This window comes from Hippoglossus stenolepis, chromosome 14, assembly GCF_022539355.2.
Source record: "Hippoglossus stenolepis isolate QCI-W04-F060 chromosome 14, HSTE1.2, whole genome shotgun sequence".
Taxonomy (NCBI): domain Eukaryota; kingdom Metazoa; phylum Chordata; class Actinopteri; order Pleuronectiformes; family Pleuronectidae; genus Hippoglossus; species Hippoglossus stenolepis.
The window spans coordinates 23,910,280-23,931,298 of record NC_061496.1 but is presented as its reverse complement, the minus strand read 5'-3'; the positions used below and the strand labels follow the sequence as shown (position 1 = coordinate 23,931,298).

Here is a 21,019-nt window from a genome sequence, read left to right as displayed (position 1 = left end):
GGCCCAAGAGATTCAGATTCACATTGGGCTTTGCATTTAAACACAGAGTCATATCCAGTGCTAGAACTATTCAGCAAAGAGCAAGTCAGTGTCCTTCACATCCAAACTAGTCCTGACCCACATATCACAAGTAGACACAACAAAAAATACGTTGTTATTGGTATTGCTATAATGTTATTACACTGCTGATAGGGGAAATATTTGTTTTGGTTTTACCCCTCTTTCTATGTTGCACAGTTCATTATCTGGGACCGTGGGGCAGTTGCCTGTGTTTGCCTGTTGGTTACCCAGCTGCAGTTCCACTGGTGCAGTGCCCATTCCACACATGCTGGTTTGGAATGGGCTGTTCACTTGGTCTGTGGTGATGCTGGTTACAGTTTTCTGTCTGAAAGACTTGCTGCTTGACTCAGTCCACAGAGCCCTGAGGCTGCATCACCGCTGCTGCACAAATGAGATGTTCACCTGTTTATTCAAAGTTCGGTGAAACCCCAAACTAGTTGCCACTTGTTCATGGCACCATGCTCCATCGCCTGGAAGATGAAAACTGCTAAATTAAACTTGATGTGATCCTCAATTAAGTAACATGAAGAGGACTGGTCTTTATACTAATGGGGTTGGTCTTTCTATTGGTTTGCATCTTGCTCTTAGCCTGCTCTTATCACATGTCTGGCTCCACAGTCAGTGGTGGTTCTTTGACTTTGATCCCTTGAAGCCCAGTTTTTGTGGCCTGCTCCAAACAGATGTGGACAAAAAGACATAAGGGTGGCTGTGGGCTCAGGGGTTAGAGTGGTCCTCCTCTAACCAGAAGGTCTGCAGTTTGATCCCAGTCTTCCCTACTCCGCATGCCGAGGTGTCCTTCGGCAAGATACTGAACCTCAAAATATCCCTTCTCATAGCGAAAGTGCTGCACATAGATGCACTGTATAAATGTGTGTGTGAATGGGTGAAAGTAAAACCGTACTGTAAAGCACTTTGAGTGGTCATCAGGACTAGAAAGGCGCTATATAAATACAGACCATTTACCATAAGGGAGAAGGTGGAGCGAAAGTATAAAGCTCATTTTGAGGGGAACTGCTTCTTGCCATCAGGAACACTGAAAAGTGTTGTTACAGCTAAGTACAATTAATAACTTTTCAATCTTTATATACATATATATTTTGGTGGAGTTTGGTTGTATGTTGGTTTTGCATGAACTCACAGTTTTGTTTATATTAATTCAGTCAACTAATTTGTATGTTAATCCCATAGACTGTATATAAAGAGGCTCAACATGTCTCCACTACCTCCCATTGTACAAAAATGAAGCCAAAATATCCCAGATCAAGGGGAGACCATCTTGCGGTGATGACGTGATTTGGAGCCAGAGTCTGTGCAGTGGCAATTTTGGAGAGCAGCGGTATTGAGGTTCCGCCAATACATGTGCCTGATCAATCACTGAGTTTTGTCATGAAGTTACAACCACACTTACTGTAATAATTAACACTTGGACTTGCATCAGTGTGAAAAGAACTATGGCAGAAACCATCTTTGAGAAAAAACATTTTGACATGTATTTAGATTTTTTTTACTTTGGACTATGTCCCATTCACTAACATGGAGGAGGCGCACTGCAGCTAGCCACCAGGGGGCGATCAAGATTATCTGGATTCACTTTTGGGAGGTCGGCATGTCGACCATCTTTATAAACTGTCTAAAGTTAATCCAGATCTGCTGCAACCCATCAGTAAAATGCAGTAGAGCACAGAGTACATAACTTCATAATGAGCATGATGTGAGTGTAACAAGCTTTAAAGATCGTGATATGATGATTTGGTCACTAAAACAACCGTAGCAACGGAAACAATGTGAAATTCACCAACCATCTTGTCTGAAGCTCACTATCATGTCAGGTCCTGGGAGGCACCTGATTTCTTACAACACTCAACAATACAGCGAATCAAGCCTCTCTACAAGGCTGATATCGTATTCATCTGTTGCTCTGCGCTTCCTCCGGTATTTTCTGGTATAATGAGTCGGCATAATCAACACTGTACTGCTTTGTGGTGAGAACAATGTGGTACAGTGTCCGTCATTTCATTCAGGCTGAATGGAGAGTAAAAGGGGGCACCTCTCATTCAAGGTAAATCAATACAGCGAAACCAAAAGATTACCGTATAATTTTGCATACAAGGTTTTCTACAAATTATCTAAATGCTTATGCAAATTCCATCTGAATATATTTAAGAATTTTTAAGACAATCAATGTGATCATAAACCACGGCTGTAAGGCACTCAAGGCCGTTCTGTTTTGTTTCGTCAGATAGTGGATCTGCTCAGTTCAGTGTGTCTGACCCTGACAACTTGTATTCACCTGGATTTACAGCATAAATGCACAAGGACAAACATGAGCTCATCAGGACATGTACAGCAGCATGGCCACTGCAAATTATAACAGTTTGAACAGTTGAACAGTTTCATTTATTTTAATTAAATTTTAATGTATATAATGGTTGGCATACAAAATGCAGGACCTTGATAATTGAGTGTGAGGTTTGGTTTGGTTTAGGCGACAAAAGCACTTTGGTTGAGGTTTGGGACGGATTGTAGTTTCAGGTAAATGTTGTGTCTCGTGCTTCCAGTCATAATAATCGTAATAAACCTCCAATTTTCCACAGGAACAGACATTTTTTAGCAACAACAAAATAATATTTTCAATGAACATTTTACGTGAGGCTGTTGTAAACTAGATTTGTAATCTCTAAGACACAGGGTTGCGAAAAAGATTGATCCCTAATATAACGGACTCACTGAGCTTTTCATACCAAAACCATTAATAAATGACAGTTATGTTTTGTTTGTTTATTTATTGGATGTACTGGTCAGCACTGTCGCGTCACAGTAAGAAGGTTTCAGGTTTGAATCTTGGTTCTGCTGGGGGTCTTTCTGTGTGGAGTTTGCATGTTCTCCCCACAACTACATGGTTTCTTTACGGGTACTCGGGCATACTTCCACAATCCAAGGACATGAGGTTAGGTAAATTGTTAGTTAACTGTAGGTGTGAATGTAAATGGTTGTTTGTCTATATATGCTGGCCCTGCGATAAGCTGGCGACCTGTGCAGGGTGGACCCCATCTTTCGCCCAATGTCAGCTGGGATTGGCTCCAGCAACCCCCAACTCTCTTTGAGACCCTCCAAGAATAAACGATACAGATAACGGTTGTTGTTGGACGGATGGATTTGTTTCTGAGCAGAGGCTCTGGTCCCAAATAGCAATTACAAGAGGTTAACTTATAATATATACATTGTGTATACACAGGTTAACAGTAGTATGTGTAGAGAAGAGTCTTTCAGTGAGAAAACTGACTTGGTGCTATCACACCCATAGACTGTATATTAAAGGTCACAGGAATATCTAGTGTGTGGTGGTTAGCTAATGGTAATATTAGCTAATACAAGCCACCATTAACTATATCCATACCAGACCAAGTGTAGACTGAGTCCTGATCTGAACAAGAGGGTTTTATTTCATTCAGCTTTTCATTGTCTAAGAGAAGAATATGGAATAAATATGTAAGAATATTTCATATAATGACGCTGTCTCAACTTAAAATGGAGAAGTTTGGAAACTAGAGAGAAGCTGCATGTTCATTTGCTCTAAATAATAGTTTAATAATAGAAAGCTCTAAATGAAACTAAAGGTTTTGGTGTTGCAAAATTCCAGTGCAAACATTCACACGTACAAGTGTTTTTGGATCATTTTGTCAAACGAGTCGCTCAAACTTGGATTAAATAACTTTTTTTAATCGCAGAAATGAAAGATAGACTATAACCATGCTATCCCCATATCCCTTCAAGAAATAGAGATTAATTTGAAGGTAATCATAAGTGTGAAAATTGCTGTTATCTTCTCACTATTCCTTTCAGTGCTAACGGCCTGTCTGGCTCCGAAGTCGTCTCCGTAATAAATATTCATATACCTTTCAGGGTCTTTGTTACGTGGACTAGCTTCCATCAGTGTGATCTGCTGTGGCAAAAGAAACACAAACGGAGAAAACATACTAAGAAAAAAAAAAATCGGAGTTAATATATAAATAATAATGACAAAGAGTGAACAGGGGGGATTTGGTACATCAAAGAGTGCTCTATCTTTGTGGCATGTAAACAGTGCGTGCCTTCAGTGAGTGGAAGAGCCCTTTTTAATGATTCCATGGAAGATTGCCACATCGACAAGCATCCTGTAATAAATAAAATTAACAAACATTTCTGTAGGGTCTTTTCAGAGGGAAAGGGAGCCCAATGTTTTTTTTTCAGATAAGTGGTCTATACATCCCCTGCTCCTTCCTGATTAGTCTAATCCAGTGAGAAGTGCGTGCAGGGTTTTGATTGAGTCAGCCGTCGAGGACCCCGAGGGGAACCCTTCTGATAAGTGCCTTTACCTTTCACCTCCAGAACCCCACGCACGTCGCTTCGCCATATCCCACTCCCTCTAATCTCATTTGGCCCAGGAAGACATGCTCAGGCACAAGAAGCAACGATTAGCATCCTCTTTACCAAGGGATTCCATTGGCTTGGACTGCCAGAGCTGCCCTCAACCTGAGTCGCTCAAGGCTCTAAATCAGCCAGGTAGTTCTGTGTGTGTGTGTGTGTGTGTGTGTGTGTGTGTGTGTGTGTGTGTGTGTGTGTGTGTGTGTGTGTGTGTGTGTGTGTGTGTGTGTGTGTGTCTGTGTCTGTGTGTGTCTGTGTCTGTGTCCTACCTTCATAAATGCATGTCTGACAACTTGATATCAGTATGTGTGTTTCCTCTATTTTCCTCTCTGTGGTCAGGGTCACTTTGCCAAACATGTTCTCCTTTATTTCATGACATGATGTCAGGGCTGTAGCCAAGATTTTCTAAATACTAACGTACGGTTAGTGGTTAACTAACTAACCACCAACCACATTGTTGAATTTTTATTGGGGGGTATTTGTTATTACAAATTGTCACATCTTATTTATGCACTTAACTGCTGTGTTACATATTTGGTCATTGAGTTTGGTGAAGATATAAATTCCCTTTTATTATTTTTGACTAAGTTCTTTTAAGTTTTTTTTGTCTAAATCTGCTTTAAAAACTCAAACGTGAGTGATATGTGTGCAATCATAGAACATAGAATATGCAAATCCTTCTTAATATCCCCAAAAAAACCAATCACACATGAATATATCACAGACACATTCCAGAGGCCATGACCCCATTGACCTCAATGATACAGTACTGTGCAGAGTGTCAAATACAAGCCATCGTATCATCAGTAAAGAAGCTTTTGAAGCTGTTTAATTGTGGCCATAAATGTAAATATTCACTCAAGTTTAATTCTTGGTGAATCTATTATCTTTAATTCCACCTTCACCAAACCATCATGTTTTTAGTTCAATTCAGCAGGAGTTAATACAAAAAATGGTGAAGTAAATTTTTCCCAGATTTGTTGAAGCGGTTGAAGACATTGAGCACGTGATCTGGACACGCCTCCCTTTGATAGTGATGCAGAGCCACGACAGTTAATGTTAGCATGTGAGGAGCTCACCACGCCTCAACTGACAAATAGTAATAAATCACATGTCACACCCAACGCTGATCATGTCATCAAAGATGTAAAAGATATTACAAGTGTTTCTAGTTGTTTTTTAATCGAAAACCAATCGATGCAAAGACATTTTCTGAGAGAAAAGCAACTTTATTTATGAAAATGTAGATGAATGTGTAACTTTTCATTAGTTTCCAGAAGGAATAATATGAAAATCTTCTTTTACTGACTATGTGCAGGTCTGCAACTGAGGAACAGAGTCTGTGTTTGTATCAAACATCACAAACGGTGAACTAACTTCTCATGGGAACTGAATAACCTCAACCTCAACTCAGACAATACGTTATTTTTAGAATCAGTAATTAAAGTGTTGTTTTTATGACGCCACGTAACTATGCTGAGCACTGTGATATACTTTTTTAATGACGTACAAACTTATGCATGTAAAAAAAATATGAGAGCAAGTATTCATGAGCACAGACGACAACAAAAGAAAAACGTATTCATCCGCATGATGTGATCTATGGAAAGTTTATGCCGGATGTAAAATCACAGGGTGCATGAGCAACAAAGACACAGCACAATAACTCAAAAGTGAACCCTGTATGAAATCAGGCACACACACACACACACACACACACACACACACACACACACACACACACACACACACACACACACACACACACACACACACACACTGTAAATCACCACACACCACTTAATGTATGGAAGGTGTCTGAGCAAAGCAGGACACGCAGAGTAATAAATATGCATGAGAGAATCAGGCGGACTGATAAGTGGCCTCTGAGTGTGTGTGGTCACTTGTGTGATCAGAAACTTCGCAGCTCTGAATCAGCAGCTTCTGCAGCTGAAATACTGCAGAGAATTTGAAAAAAAAAACTAAAACCCACTGCAACAAATAAGAAGAGCAGCATAATGAGGCAGCTTTAGAACGCATGGAAAAGATGTGAAATGAACCCAAATGTGTGAGACATTTAGGACATGTGGTTAGTTTAGAACACTGGTCTCACACATGGGGTGAGGACCACTCCAAGTCAATGAGAGAATAAACAGTCAATGGAACAAGAATGAAGAATAAAGCAGTCTATGAAGTTGAAATGTTTATATAAATATTTTATTCTATGTAATTGCTTTGTATTTTAAAAGGACCCTGAGTCGGAATAATAAATATCATCAAGTCACTCTTGAGTGCGACTGCATATTATTGACATGTGAAATGTATGACAGAGGGTGACATTTATAATTTAAGGGGCCAACAGATACAAAGGTTGGTTTTAAGAATTGTCTGCTAAACTTAGAATTTAAGTTTGAAAGTGAAATGACAGTAAATGACAGTAAAACCGTCATCAGCGTTAGCTTTAATGAAATAGTTAAAAAGTTCATAGGCCTGTATATAAAATAATGGTTAATGATAATAAGTATTTCCAAAATAATTGTTAAACATGAAACAATATAAATCAAGCAGCTCCAGAATGGAAAACTTCAAGTTATATTTAATGTGTGTGTCTCAAAATATGGGCCTGGCTGCATTAATAAATAAATAAATAAAACAATGGTGGGTTTTACTTAAAATGTAACTTCAAATATCAAGGAAAGTGTGTAATTCAAAAAGATTTAAGAAGTGTTTAAGGCTTCTGCTTAATTTATTCATTTCTTATGTCAAAAAAACATCAGGATTAGCATGTTAATTTATAAAATGTCATATGAATATAATAAGGTGCATAAGGATGCAAATATCATCACCAGACATCAGACTGTGGTGTTGGAGACCTGAGAAGCTGCAGGGATGCTGCTGCATGTTAGTCGCAAAAAGAAAAGTGACCCAGTGAGAGTGAGGGTCCACAGTGAGGAGAGACGCAGAGTGAACTCAGTGTCCGGAGCAGATCATCAACCTGCTGCTGCTGCTGCTGGAGACAGGACGCAGCTTCTGGAAGTGAAGCATGTGATAATATGTGTGTGTATCCTGCAGATGATTTCCATATCTGTACCCGATGAACTGACCACGTGTGTGTGTGTGTGTGTGTGTGTGTGTGTGTGTGTGTGTGTGTGTGTGTGTGTGTGTGTGTGTGTGTGTGTGTGTGTGTGTGTGTGTGTGTGTGATAGCCTGAACAAAATAAAATAACAAAATAACACAAAGACACGCACTGTCTTTCTATCTGTCGGGGGAATAAAGTCTTGGTGTAAATCACTTTTCCGTCTGGCACAGCACATTAAACAAACCGTGGCATGATTCTCTTTCTCTCAGCTCACCCTCATCCCCCCTTTTTTTTTCTTCTTTATCAGCTCGTTCACGATTTCATTTCTTTCAAATGAGAATTCAGGGGACCCCCAAATTCAAGCCCCCGCGTCTTCAAACAACACAACTGTACGGTTTTTACTTTTTCTCCCGTCAGAATGGTATCCCAGATTCAATTTTAGATAGACCAGGATTTAGCCAGTGATGATTTTCTTTATATTATTTTGGTCTTTCGGAGACAATATTTAATATGCTGAAACGAGATCAGGTTTTTTCTTCTCAATTTTTTCCCCACATTGTGTCAAATCTAAATGTAAAATAAATGCATCTCTGATAACCATTTAATCGCTTTTATTTATTTTCTATCATCACAAGAAGACGTAACAATAACTCTGTCATCACCATCATCAATAGATTTTTTTTCCCAGCTTCTCCTTCAGGGCTCTACTTTCCTTTTCTCTCCTCCTTTTGATTTAGGAAATTAGTGCGCCTAAATACAAAACCTCATTCTCAACAGCCACTTATCAAACTCCATTTACTGCTGATGATTTCAGGGTAATACTTAAAGACAATAATGTAAATGACCCATGGCCTTTAATTAAAAGTGCCCCCCCAACCCCCCAACCCCCCCCTCCCCACTCCCTCCCTCCCTCCGCTATTTTTTTGTTTCATCAGTTTCATTTTATTTTATTATTTTATAAGTGTTGTGGAGGGGAAAGTAAAAAGCGCCTGCCTTGCCCCTCCTTCCCTCCCTCCTCCTGGACTTTTATCACTAAATGAAGCATATAAATGACCTGAAAGCGCTTGGCTGTCGCGTTAAATTAAATAAAATAAAGAACAATTATCCTCTCCTTTTTCTCTCTGATCTCGCGCTATAAAGGAGTCCTGGAGAGATAAGGCAGATTGAATTCTCTCTGTTGTGCTCCAATAAAAACGTCAAGGGAGGGGGTTAAAGAGAGAGATTTAAGACACACGCACACACACACTGCTATAATTTCAAATCATAATTTCCCCCTCCCATTAAACCATTATACCTCTCAGATGCCGTTTACCGTTGTGGGTTATTTATTCCAGGTTGGTTGTAACCAGGCTACAGTCAATTTCCGTGACGAAGTTGGATAATTACAGGTGAAGTTACAGTGGCTAGAAAGAAATGTAACAAAAAAATATTTAAACATACATATAGATGTAATATATATATTTATATATACGCCTTATTTTAATTGTGGGGAAAAAAAGTAATATCCACGTCTGCAGCTCCTCCTGAAAGTAATTATAATTGTCTCATTTCAAAGTTGAATTAGGACGCTTTAGGGGGTTTTGACGTAAAACTTCACATTGAGTTCAATGAAGTATCACCCTAATTTACAGCTGTAGATAAGGACTAAAGTCTGTCATAAAAAAATCTACCCGTCCCCCACCCTCCATCTCCCCCCATCTTTCCTCCCCTCCCCTCCCCAGGATTGAATTGCACCTTGGGCAACAGTGCACAAATCGTGAATCTTAACTTCTCTCAGCACATGTTCCTGGCAGATAAGTAAACAATTTGGATGTGGAATGAAAATTGTTCTTTTTTTTTTAAAAATTAATACCACAGTGGTTAATGTGGGGGCCGTGCACGCGGCGCGGGCCTGCAGCATCTGTCCTCCACGCGCGGTGCGGACGGAGCGGACAGATGTGCATCCACGCGGGGATCTTTGAAACGCGTGAACACGAGTCCTCCACCCGCTCCAGGTTGTAAGCTGTACCGTCTTAATGAGCGTCAGAGCCGTCACTCACAAGTTAGTGCAGGTTGAGACACGTGAGTCAGTGTTTGACTCGGGGATAAACAGGCTTTAGTTGGGGTTTGGCTGTAGCACCTTGGTTTAAAAAAAAAAAAAAAAGGAAAGTCAATGCACACACGCAGAGATGTTTAAACCGCAGTGTGGTGGTGGGCTGCTCTCCAGCCCAGCCAGCAACACGGAGGAGCAGAGAAAAGAAATCACGTCCCATTGAGTTTGTTCCATTTGTTAAACCTATAATTAAGCAGGAGGATTTCTCCTTGAAGTGATTAAGCAGTCAGACAAGTCGGACGGGCGGATTCCCTCCGGGGAGGCCTCTGCTGAGCTGTCAAACATCAGAAAGATCACAACCGGTTCAGCCCAGTGTCAAAATAATAATAATTATTATAATAATAACAGCTGAAATAACTGCTTCAGTGTGCGGAACATGCCTGGAACCTGTTTTAAACAATACAAGGCGAAGTGGCTGCCAAATGAGGAGGCAGGAGTTTGACAGGATCGATTTTGGGAAGAGGATTGATTTTCATGTTATTGTTCCACTGCCAATGCTATTGATTAGTTTGGGGCCAAGTTGGGTCTATAGCTCTTTAAATTTAACATAAATACATTTTTAATAATTTTTTGAAACGTCAAAAGTATTTCAAAGCCATATTCCCCTTTTATAGAAATATTATTTATATTTCAAGCATTTATCCTAATTATTTTAAATGATTGATTCATGTATCCTATTCTTTGTGTTTGTTTTGGTAATTTATGATCAGTTTGAAACCAGTTGAACTGGGCCTTTATACAGTTCTCACAACTATCATCTCTGTCATCTCAAGCACCCAGTAACCTACAAATACAGGAAATTGATCTGGTTGAAGACAGATTGTCTTTATTCGGAACGTCTTTGCTCAGCAATAGAACAAAGAGCAGGAGGTATCACCCTTACATACATTATCCTTTCCATAACATGACAGGTTTTAAATTACCATCTTAGATAGAAAATACACATATAACTCCTGGAAATCAAATAGAAGTTATCCTCAAAAAACAGAAACCAATAAAATGACGCGTGTGACTATATTTTAGCACTGAACCACAGGAAAAAGGCAAAATAAAACATTTTGATGTAAATGGAATTTTTTTCTTTCATCTTAAATAGACGGTCTAGTTTTTATGTGCCGGTGTTTTTGATAAATAACCCGTATATAATCCAGCCTATAGGCCCTGATTTTATCGCTATCCAGAACATCATAAAATTACGATTGCCAAAATGTAGAATAACTTTAGGCCTATACAGGAAATAAGAATGCTAATTGTGCAAGCCAAATCGTTCAAAATAAAAGAGTAGCCTATCAATAATCAACACAAATCAGCCTATCAGTATTGAAATGTACACAATAAATAAAGTTAAAGGCCTCCTTTTCTGGTTGCCATAAATGTTATAACATTTACATTTCTTACAGTTCACGGGCACCGTCCTTTTACACCAAATCCCAGCTTCTCTGCTCAGGTCAGGAACTTCTGGAAAAGTTTTATTTTCTTTCTCTTTTTTTTTTTTTGTTGCCATAACAAGTCCAAGGCAGTGTTTGTATTGTTCATGCCTTTTTAATGGGGCGCGCTCTCCGTAATATATTTACATGCATTTCAGTATTCAAGTGAATGAAAAAGAGGAGACGAGTCTTGAGGGTTACATGGCAGCGGCATGTGCGGATGAATATGGGTCTATCCCAGCCTTGGTCATACCTGGAAAAAGTATGTAGGCCACCGGGGGCTGTAAACTTGACGCTGACCAGGCTGTGCAGTTACACGGGACGACGTAGCCCGGGTTCGTGGGCGACGGGTGGGTGTGGGTGTGCTGACTGGGGCACCCGAGGGTGCCGAACGCGCCGTTCTGGTATCCCAACGAGGACGCGTACGGCAAAGCGCCGCTCAACGCGTGGGGCATCTCCGTCATCTTCTGGATGGCGCTGGAGGTGAACTGGCTCGGGTCGAGGAAGGAGTAAGGAGAGGACGTCGGCGGCAGAAACGCCCGGGCTTTGTCCATGGAGCCCATCAGAGATTCCGCGGCGGACATGGGGAGTCCCTTCAGGTGGTCGGTGTCCCCGAGGTAAGGCAGCGGGAACACGTACCTGTCCTTCTTGAGCAGGTTCTTGGGTTTGCGCCGGGGTCGGTACTTGTAGTCGGGGTGCTCCTTCATGTGCTGAGCGCGCAGCCTCTTGGCCTCGTCGATGTAAGGTCTCTTCTCGGACTCGGAGAGCAGCTTCCACTCGGCGCCCAGTCGCTTGCTGATCTCCGAGTTGTGCATTTTGGGGTTTTCCTGTGCCATTTTCCTCCTCTGGCCCCGGGACCACACCATGAACGCGTTCATGGGTCTCTTGATGTGATCAACAGGCTTTGACATCTTCGGAAAGGACACTGTTTTATCCCCGGTGTTAAGGACGAGGGGGAAAGTTCTTATCGCAAGGAAGGAGAAGGAAGGAAGGAAGGCAAACTGTTCACCTGTCCAGATTCCAGATACCAGTCATGCCACGTCTGGGAGGTTCTGAGTCTGGGAAAAGTAAACTCAAATAAAATCAACAAAAAAAAAAGGGAATCCGGCCGCGGCTTTGCTTGTTTCTTCCCTGCGTTAAAACACTGGTGCGTCTTGGTGTTAAGTCCACTTACAAGTCAGAGCTGCGGCGCTTCCACATACAGCACAACAACACATACATGCAGGATGCGCAGCACGTAACAAAAATCCACAAAGGTGAAAGCGATGTTCCGCAGTCAGTTTGCAGGAGTCGTAAAAGTGTTCAGTGTTATTTTTCTCCCGTCACACACACTCTCTCTCTCTCTCTCTCTCGCTCTCTCTCTCTCTCGCTCTCGCGCTCCCTCTCTTTCTCTCGCTCGCTCTCTCGCTCTCTCTCTGAGGTTGGTCGTCGAGCACCTGGCTTGTTGGAAATGAGCGGAAGAGCGTGAATACGAGCCAAAAGCGGTGAAGTTCAAAGGCTGGGCTGGTTTGGTTTCTGCACGCAATCTGACATAATCTGCAGGGCGTTCACTCACCAACCTGCGCGCCAATCAGCACGGAGAGCGCCGATTAGAATGGCTCCTGCAAAAGAAAAAGGACATTATATATGTATGTGGGCTGCATTACAACATAAACAAAGAGCGGGTGGTAGTAGAAGAAGAATAAAAAGAAAACATAAGGGAAGTAAGGGTGTGTGTGTGTGTGTGCCTGATTCAATTTAATGGAATGAATCTCGACAAACATGGACCTTTGCAGTAAGAACCTGACTTCAATCCAGGGAGGTGACTACTTCCTGCAAAACAATCACCCTATGAAGAAGAATGCATGTGGAGTAATTTGTGTGCATTTATGTATTCATTTGTCAAATAAAAAATGTAAAAATCGTAAAGATATAAATAATATATTAATTATATATAATATTCATCTCTCACAGGAAATATTTTAATATTTATTCTCGAACATGGTAGTTCCTCTGCACCTGCGGGTTGTGGTCTCTTGCTCAAGGACACTCCAGCAGGACCCCTGTGTCTGCATGTTTGTGTGTGTGTGTGTGTGTGTGTGTGTGTGTGTGTGTGTGTGTGTGTGTGTGTGTGTGTGTGTGTGTGTGTGTGTGTGGGTGTAAAGAATTCACAGTCACCACAAAAAGTGTCCTCTCTCTCCTTTGTGGTGTAAGAGAAAGGCCCATGCCAAACGATTACGCACGGGCACATACGCGCAAACACACGCAGCCATGGGCGCGCACACACAGTTTAGGGCCCGTGCCGGATGCTGCACCAAAGGAGAAGTCGGTGACAGCATTACAAAGAGCAAGGAAACATTACACGCACTGTACAGGTTCAGGGGAGCGTCACTGTGAGTCTGTAATTGTTGCATTAGCTCACATCAATGACAGTGTTTTTTTAAGGAGGCACAGAGTGATCGTTTCAAAATGCAAATTTCACTGAGGACCACTGCCTAATAGCCCCCGGGCTAATGTGGCTGATATATGATTCCTTCAGCTGTGATTATAAAAACCAAAGCGCAGGCAGCTGATTGTGTGTGTGTGTGTTTTCACACCGTCAGAATAGCTGTGATTAGAGGGACAACCCTCAGAGTTGTGTTTAGTTATTGACACTGCTAAGTAGATGTATTTAAGGTAGTCTGTGGCCTATATAGGTGTATGCATGCGGGCAGACAAGCACGTGCACCCACAAGCGGAGGTCGTGGACCACATTCTATTACAATTATCATTTCATCTTTCTCTCTCTCTCTCTCTGTGTGTGTGTGTGTGTGTGTGTGTGTGTGTGTGTGTGTGTCCTAACATGCAACTTCAAAGTTTGTTTGACATGTCACCACATCACAGTGACATGTTTGCAGCCAATTTAATACAATATATTTGGATGACAAATATATAAAATAAATGTTAATGTTATAAAACGACCCATTTTATACACATTTGTGAGCTTTATATTTTCAGCACTAACATGGAGGTATTATCTCACACATAAAGGTCCTGTCTTATTTCTGCAGCCACCCTGGGACAAAGCGGTCCTACATGTGGCTTGATTTCCCAGCCTGTGATATTCAACATTTCTGCACATATCTGCGTCTCTTTCTCACGCTCTCTCTCCGCTCCCCGGCTCCTCGCACACGCATGCGTCAATCGGCAGCTTGTAACGAGAAGATGTCCATCCACCTTGCTTGAAATTATCGTTGCAAAAAAGAGAAAATATTAATAAAATCGGGAGAAAAATCCTCCTCAGCCGGACAGAACAATGCGACCCCACAGATTTTTTTTTTTTACAAGCGCTGATGGGATGCCTGCAAAAAGAAAGAGATCTCCTCACATCCCCAGTCAGACGGCGGACTCTGATGTTCATCTGCAGCCGTGAGGTAGTATATGCACTCGCATGCTTTGCACTGTATTTTGTGGTTCTAAATTGTGTTGCGCTATCTTACACACAGCAGAGCAGCGTGTGCAATTTGACATGTGGCGTTTAAGGCTGCTAACGTAGCCGCAGCAGCTTATAGTCTTCATTTTGAGATCAATGAATTAGATAGCAGCAAATTATTTTAGGGGCTGAGCCTCCCACTCACCAGGGAGAAGTCAGCTATGTTTCTTATTCAAAAACTGATTGTCTCATAAACGCGCGCCCCAAAGTTCCCTCGACAATTCAACGGGATAATGAGAAATGCAATAGGTTTTGATTTGTCAAGGAGTCAGATGATTATTATTATTATTTCCATCGGCAGGTTTTTTCTCAAATATTATAATATAATAATAATATCATAATCGTTAGTGCATTTGGAGCAGTGTATTTGCTGAGGTAAAACCCTTAAATACAGTTAATGGTCTAAATGGAATATTTGCTTTTACACCTCAGACAGTCACCATGTGAGAGGTATCCATCTACAAACTTTTGGCATTTGGATATGTAAATAGAATTAACTTTTCAACGTAAGAAAAAAATAACAATGTAACATATAACATAAGAAAAAGTAAATTATACAATATATACAAATTCAGAGAATGGAAAATAATAATATTTCTCTCTCACGTGGAGGTATAGATTATATTTGATTTATTTGGTTTAAAAAAACACTGTTCATATACAAAACAACGTCCCAGCCGTTAATATCATTAATTATGAAACAAGCGACTGGTGAAAGATTATTTTAACTCGCTGAAACTTTGAATGAATAAACAACTGATTCAAATCACACACAAGCAGAGACGTGGTCACCGCGCTCGCATGCACGCACACACTCAGACACACACGCACACACACAAACACACACACACACACACACACACACACACAGAGAAAACTGGGATTATCTTGGGACACATGTCCATCCATCTCGCGTTACAAAGTGAATGGGGAGCGGCCCGACACACACAGAGCCTATTAACCAACTTGGGCTCCCGTGGAGAGCACGAGGTCTAAGCTCCCCCACCGTAACTGTCCATGGTGCTGAAGCGGTAAGAGGGTTTCGCCACTGCACACATGCGTCCTCCCTCAAAAACTCTTAAAAGCCAGAGTTGACATTTCAATGCCTCTTATTGTATTTCCATCCTGTTTAGTGACGCTCCTGTGTAAGAAAAGACGAATATTAGAAACTGAGGAAGACTCACGTGGGGAACAACTTTCCTAACTTTTTTAAGCAGAAGAATGTTGTATAAGCCGGTTTTACCAGTGTGTGGATACACAACATTTGTACCATATTTGGAACTAATATATTATGACACCGTGAATTATCATAAAGACATTTTAATGCTGTCAAAACATCCCTGTACTCACTGCACCTTACTTAAGCAACAATAGAGTCAATAGAACACAGTGGAAAGTCGGACCAAACACATTGAGATACTGAAAGATGTTACCATGTTGTTCTGGAAAATGGTCTAATATGAATGCTTGAATTATTGAGAATGATAGTTGTGATATTAAATCTAAAAATATTTTCTTTTACAAATATAAAAAATAATTCCAAAATATGTTCAGCATAATAATACTGGTGATCTTTTTACATCATCCACTTACAACTACCATCACTGACACTGAGAAGAAATGTATACAATGAGCAGTGTGTGAGATGTATTGCCAACATGGGGCATACATTACAGAAAATATAAATACATATCATATCTATGCGGTGACATCATTTCTCAGTAAGATAGTAAAAATGGACTTGATTGGAATATAAAATGACTAAACTTAAGCTCTTCTCTCTTTTATGCTGCAACACGGGATAGTACAGGGCAGAGCAGGAAAAAAAATTAACAAAGGTTCAAGGCACCAGGTAATAATGAAAGGATAGGGGCAATACTTCAAAGACCACGAGGTCCACATCACACAATTATACAATACAATTAGGATTAAAGGGGCAAAACAGAGATAACAGGAGATAGGGATAAATTATCACAAAAGGAAAGATGTGACTCTCTCCTGACCTTCATTAGGAGGGAAAAAAACTCATTTAGAGCTGGCCTTCCTTGCAGGGGGATTTCAGCCTTTCACATGAGACTGTGACTCACAAGATAAGATTTATAAATGAGTATAAACGGGAATATTAACTTTTACTAAACAATAACATAGAATATATATTCAGGATAATAAATTATAAATTATACAATACACAGTGATACATGTAAATGGTGTAAAATATACATTTTAATAATTGTTGTTTCAATGGAACAGGACTGATTTCAAACACAATTTCATGCCTATGCTTATGCATGGAAAAGCCAATTTCCATGCATAAGTATACTATTAGCATACTACACATTATATTATATTATATTATATTTAACATAATGTAGTTATACTGTTGGGGGAAATAAACGGTTGACTATACAGGGAACTCATTGTTTCTGATATGTTGTACAATTGTTTTCTCATCAACATAGTAAGTTGACACCTAGAGGTTGTTGACTGTTCCTATGTCAATTATGTAGATTTCACCATTTCTATTCAAACAACAACTTTTGCCTGAACAGCATCCAATCAATGATTTGACTACAGCTCTGTGGAATCACTGCTTAACCAAAGGAGCATTTAATCGTGTTATGTTCAGTCCATCTGAACACTATACGTCGAGGTGAAGAAGCTCCGCCATCGTGCTTTCCTCCCTTCCTTGTCATCATAAATCGACTAATGACTGGACAAAACTATGAAAGCAGGGGGCCCAGAAGAACAGAAGCACTAGCTGAGATAGCTCTCTTTGGTGATTTGGGGACTGACCATAGCCTTTAGCCACAAAGCAAAGACTCAGAGTGGAGCCAGTTGGGCCGTCCTCTTCTTTCATCTTACAATGCTACAAAGACTCCTCGGACTAACATGCTTCCCCACCAGTTTGATAACACTTGAAGGAGCAAAGCACTGAGCAAAGCACACGTCCCAAGGCACCAGATTGTGGAATTGAGTCAATAATTAAGAGATTCTCATCCAGATCTCACGTCCTCCAAAACTCACAGATCATACTATTGTCCATACTTTGCTTCCATGAGCAATTGTAGTGATGGCATTCCATGGAGACAAATGTCCAAACATCCATTTCCAATGCCTGATGACCATAATGGGTCCATAGACTCCAATGATTTTCTCACTGAAAGATAGCAGTGTCATCTCCTCCAGCGCAGCTCACTTCGTTCTGCATCCTTAGCTAGTTTCTTCCTTTCCTAACTACAAGGGCTTGTCCAGAACATTGGGTGCAGTACAGGCCCCCAGTTCATGTCTCTCCTCATTCTTAGTATATTCTGTTAAATCTTGGCTCCTCCACTAATGTAACACTTCTTTGCCCTTGTGGCTGCTGTGAACACTTCAGTGAGGACCTTAAAGGGCACCCTTCACTTCCTGATGCTTGAGAATCCGCCACCTGGAGAGGTCATCTTGAGGATGTGAATACTCCTAAATCTTTTCTTATGAGTTCCTCTGTGAGTCCCTCTCAGTGTTCCCCTGGGCACCAGCCACCTCTTCCCAGAGCAGGAGAAAGAAGTAAACATGGGATCATTGCTGCTTTCATCAGTCCGACTTGGAAAAAGGTTGCTGTGATACCAGAGACCCCAAGGAATCCCGCTGTAATCAGCAGGCCAGCATTATACAGAAGGTACAGATCTGCACCAAAGATCTGCAAGGTCCCCCAGTGTTTGACCTTTCAAGCTCCTGCTGTCGCCCGGCTGAACTCTTTGGGTCCCAACTGATTTTGCCAACTCAAGCCAGTCTCCACCAGATGCCTGACCTCCACAATAACAGTTTCTAAGAGGACTGGTTGCCCTGAATAAATCTCTGGATCCCTGTTTTCACCTAATTGATGCTGATCCCATTTTTGAAATTCACTGGAGTCCTTTATTCAGCAACTCTACTGACCCTTAAATTGCTTGCAAGACACAACCATCGTAAGGAGTAGGTTTCCTGTCATGACCATACCTACAAACACTCTTTCTTCCACCACTGTATAAAAGATATATAGGTATATCTATATATGCAATAGGGATGTGATTTTAAGGATATATAAGACCTAAATGAGCTGTCTGTTGAGCAAATGATTATCAATATCCAGCCCAGTCCAAATCCAGTCCTACTGGAGCTCTGGCACAGATATATTTGGGGGAAACAATAAGGGTTAATTTAATCTAATGCTTATTATATTCATATATTTTAGTTTTTACTTACTTACTTGTATATTGAAATCTCAATTTTCAAGGGAGTTCCACTTTCTAAATGCCACACAAAGCTTGAGGAAATAATCATTACAAAATACCCTCATGGCTGAGAGAAGATGATGATGTACACGACTCACCTCTGACAAGTGTTCCCAAAGCACAACTAATGTTATTCATGGTTGGATACTACATTTTGTATGTGGGGGAAGAATTATAATTAAATAACAGCTGTTTTACAACTTTTTAAATAAAATATTCATGATAACACCAATGACACATTTACACTCACTCATTACCTCTCATTATGGCCCGAGGCCATATCTCATCAGTGGCCGTAAGTTGTCTGTTGGAGTGCGTGCCCAGCATTAACATTCAGGCTCCGTCAGCCCTTTTTAATTATTGGAAAAATAGTTTTTAATAAATACGGCATAGCACATTGTGAAGTGTAATGTTTAGATTAATTGGATTTGGTGGTTGTATAACAGCGTATATACCCAGAGGTAAAACAAACGTGGCATTTATGGAGAAAGCATATTGTGTTGGTCAGCTGTGAAACTATAAAGATGTGCGTACTAAAAGTCAGATAAGAGCCGGATCAAAGTATAACTGTAACTCAAATACATCTAGACACAAATATCTTATATTTTAGCACATAAAATGTCTTTCTATTTACCAAATATCTCTTTTTTAATCTCTTGCCATAGAACTACCCGTGTGTCCACTGAGTCTGGGGCCTGAAGTTCAAGTTGCGGTGCACAGCTCCCATGAGTCAGGTGATGAATTCAAAACTGAGACTGAAAATCAATATTCCACAGTGCTTCTCCTGAATGTCTCAGAATTACACACATCAATCAACCTCCCCTCTTGTACCTCTTCTCTCTGTTTTGTTTGCAGACTTTTGCATCCTGAAATATGATGCAGAGAAAACCTCAGGTGGACAAACAGCTGCTGGTGACGCCCGAGCTGGGCTGTAGGTACTGGGAGATCAAAAACAGCGACAGCGCAAAACTACCGTAATGAAAAAGAGACAGTTACAGAATGTGAAAGCGTTTGAACCCAGGCCGACTGACGGAGAGAAAAAAAACCCCACAATTCTACAAATCTGTATCAGTGAATGATTAATTAATTTTTGTTGAATGATCTATTCTAGCCTTGTGAGATATCAGTCTTCATTTCTTTTTGCACTTTTACAGAAGATCTCAAGAGACGGCTAGTTCAAAAGACGGTTCAATTTAGAGTTCCCACTGGAAATGGTTTCAGAAAGTCTCTGCTATACGTTGGGCTTTGATGTGTCTTAAATGTCGTAATCTTACTGTTCGGAGATGGGGAATAAATTCTGTTAATTCTTTCCATTGTAAGTGATCTTTTTTTTTTCTTGATTTAAGGTACTTGACAAAAACATGAAAAGGTTTTCAAAGAAGTATCCATGTCAAACTTTTATATGCGACAACTTTTATACAGTAGAGTCACTATTTTCCATATTCTATTGAGCATAGACTACCCGATGAGTATAAAGTACAGATTAGTTTGTATAAGTGAACCTACCATATTTAATCATCATAATTCAGTCATTTGACAGAGAAGGTCTTCTCATGTGTGTCCTGCCTGGCTGTTATGTTATAATTTAATAAAACACTGACCTTTTTCATGAAGGACAAAGATTTTGATTTGATCTCAGCTCGACCTCCACCGTGTTATAGCTGGAAAGTGACTCGGTGTCAGAGAGTAAAAGACCTTTTGATGCGGCAGAACATTTATTAATCAAAAGGAAAGATTGATTTCCTGTCATCTGCGTTTATTCCACTTTTTGTCAATTTTCCACAGCAGTTGTCTTCGACCCTTACATTCCTTCCATCGTGAGTGTCACATTTAGACATGTGCATTCACAGGTAGATTTTTGATAGCTGTTTATTCAGAGGCAAACAAAACTTGAAAAGCCGATATAACCTCGACTCGGAACTCTGGAGGGGTGGACTAAGATTGAAATTGGTCTGACTCTCTCTCTCTCTCTCTCTCTCTCTCTCTCTCTCTCTCTCTCTCTCTCTTTCGAATTGAGAGTCCATTGTAGTGCGTCAAACAAAAGGTTTTTATCAGAGGTTCTTAATGTAACCCCCTCCCCTCACTCTCTCGGCCACCAACTCGTTCTTCTCTTCCTCTCTTTTCTCATTCATTTATTCCACTGTGTGTGGAAATAGGCTGGGCAACAATTAATTTCATAGTGAATTCAGGCAGGATCTATTACCCCTCTCTGCCTCTATTGCTCTAATGGAAATCTATTTCACTTCTCTTTTG

At 40.6% G+C, this 21,019-nt stretch overlaps 1 protein-coding gene and 1 long non-coding RNA gene across 2 annotated transcripts; one reads left to right on the top strand and one right to left on the bottom strand.

The window, feature by feature from the left end:
- Positions 1 to 10,439: 10,439 nt before the first annotated feature.
- On the bottom strand, positions 10,440 to 12,595 carry sox14 (SRY-box transcription factor 14). The gene has a single exon (XM_035175795.2). The coding sequence runs from the start codon at positions 11,971 to 11,973 to the stop codon at positions 11,260 to 11,262; it is 714 nt and encodes a 237-aa protein (XP_035031686.1). The 5' UTR covers positions 11,974 to 12,595; the 3' UTR covers positions 10,440 to 11,259.
- Positions 12,596 to 13,934: 1,339 nt separating this feature from the next.
- On the top strand, positions 13,935 to 20,075 carry LOC118121328. The gene is made up of 3 exons (XR_004698305.2): positions 13,935 to 14,454; positions 19,432 to 19,500; positions 19,622 to 20,075. It is a non-coding gene; the product is annotated as an uncharacterized LOC118121328 (long non-coding RNA).
- The last annotated feature ends 944 nt before the right edge of the window (positions 20,076 to 21,019 follow it).

Excerpts from the sequence above, each read along its gene's own strand:
- sox14 (XM_035175795.2), bottom strand. The coding sequence starts at position 11,973 with ATGTCAAAGCCTGTTGATCACATCAAGAGACCCATGAACGCGTTCATG.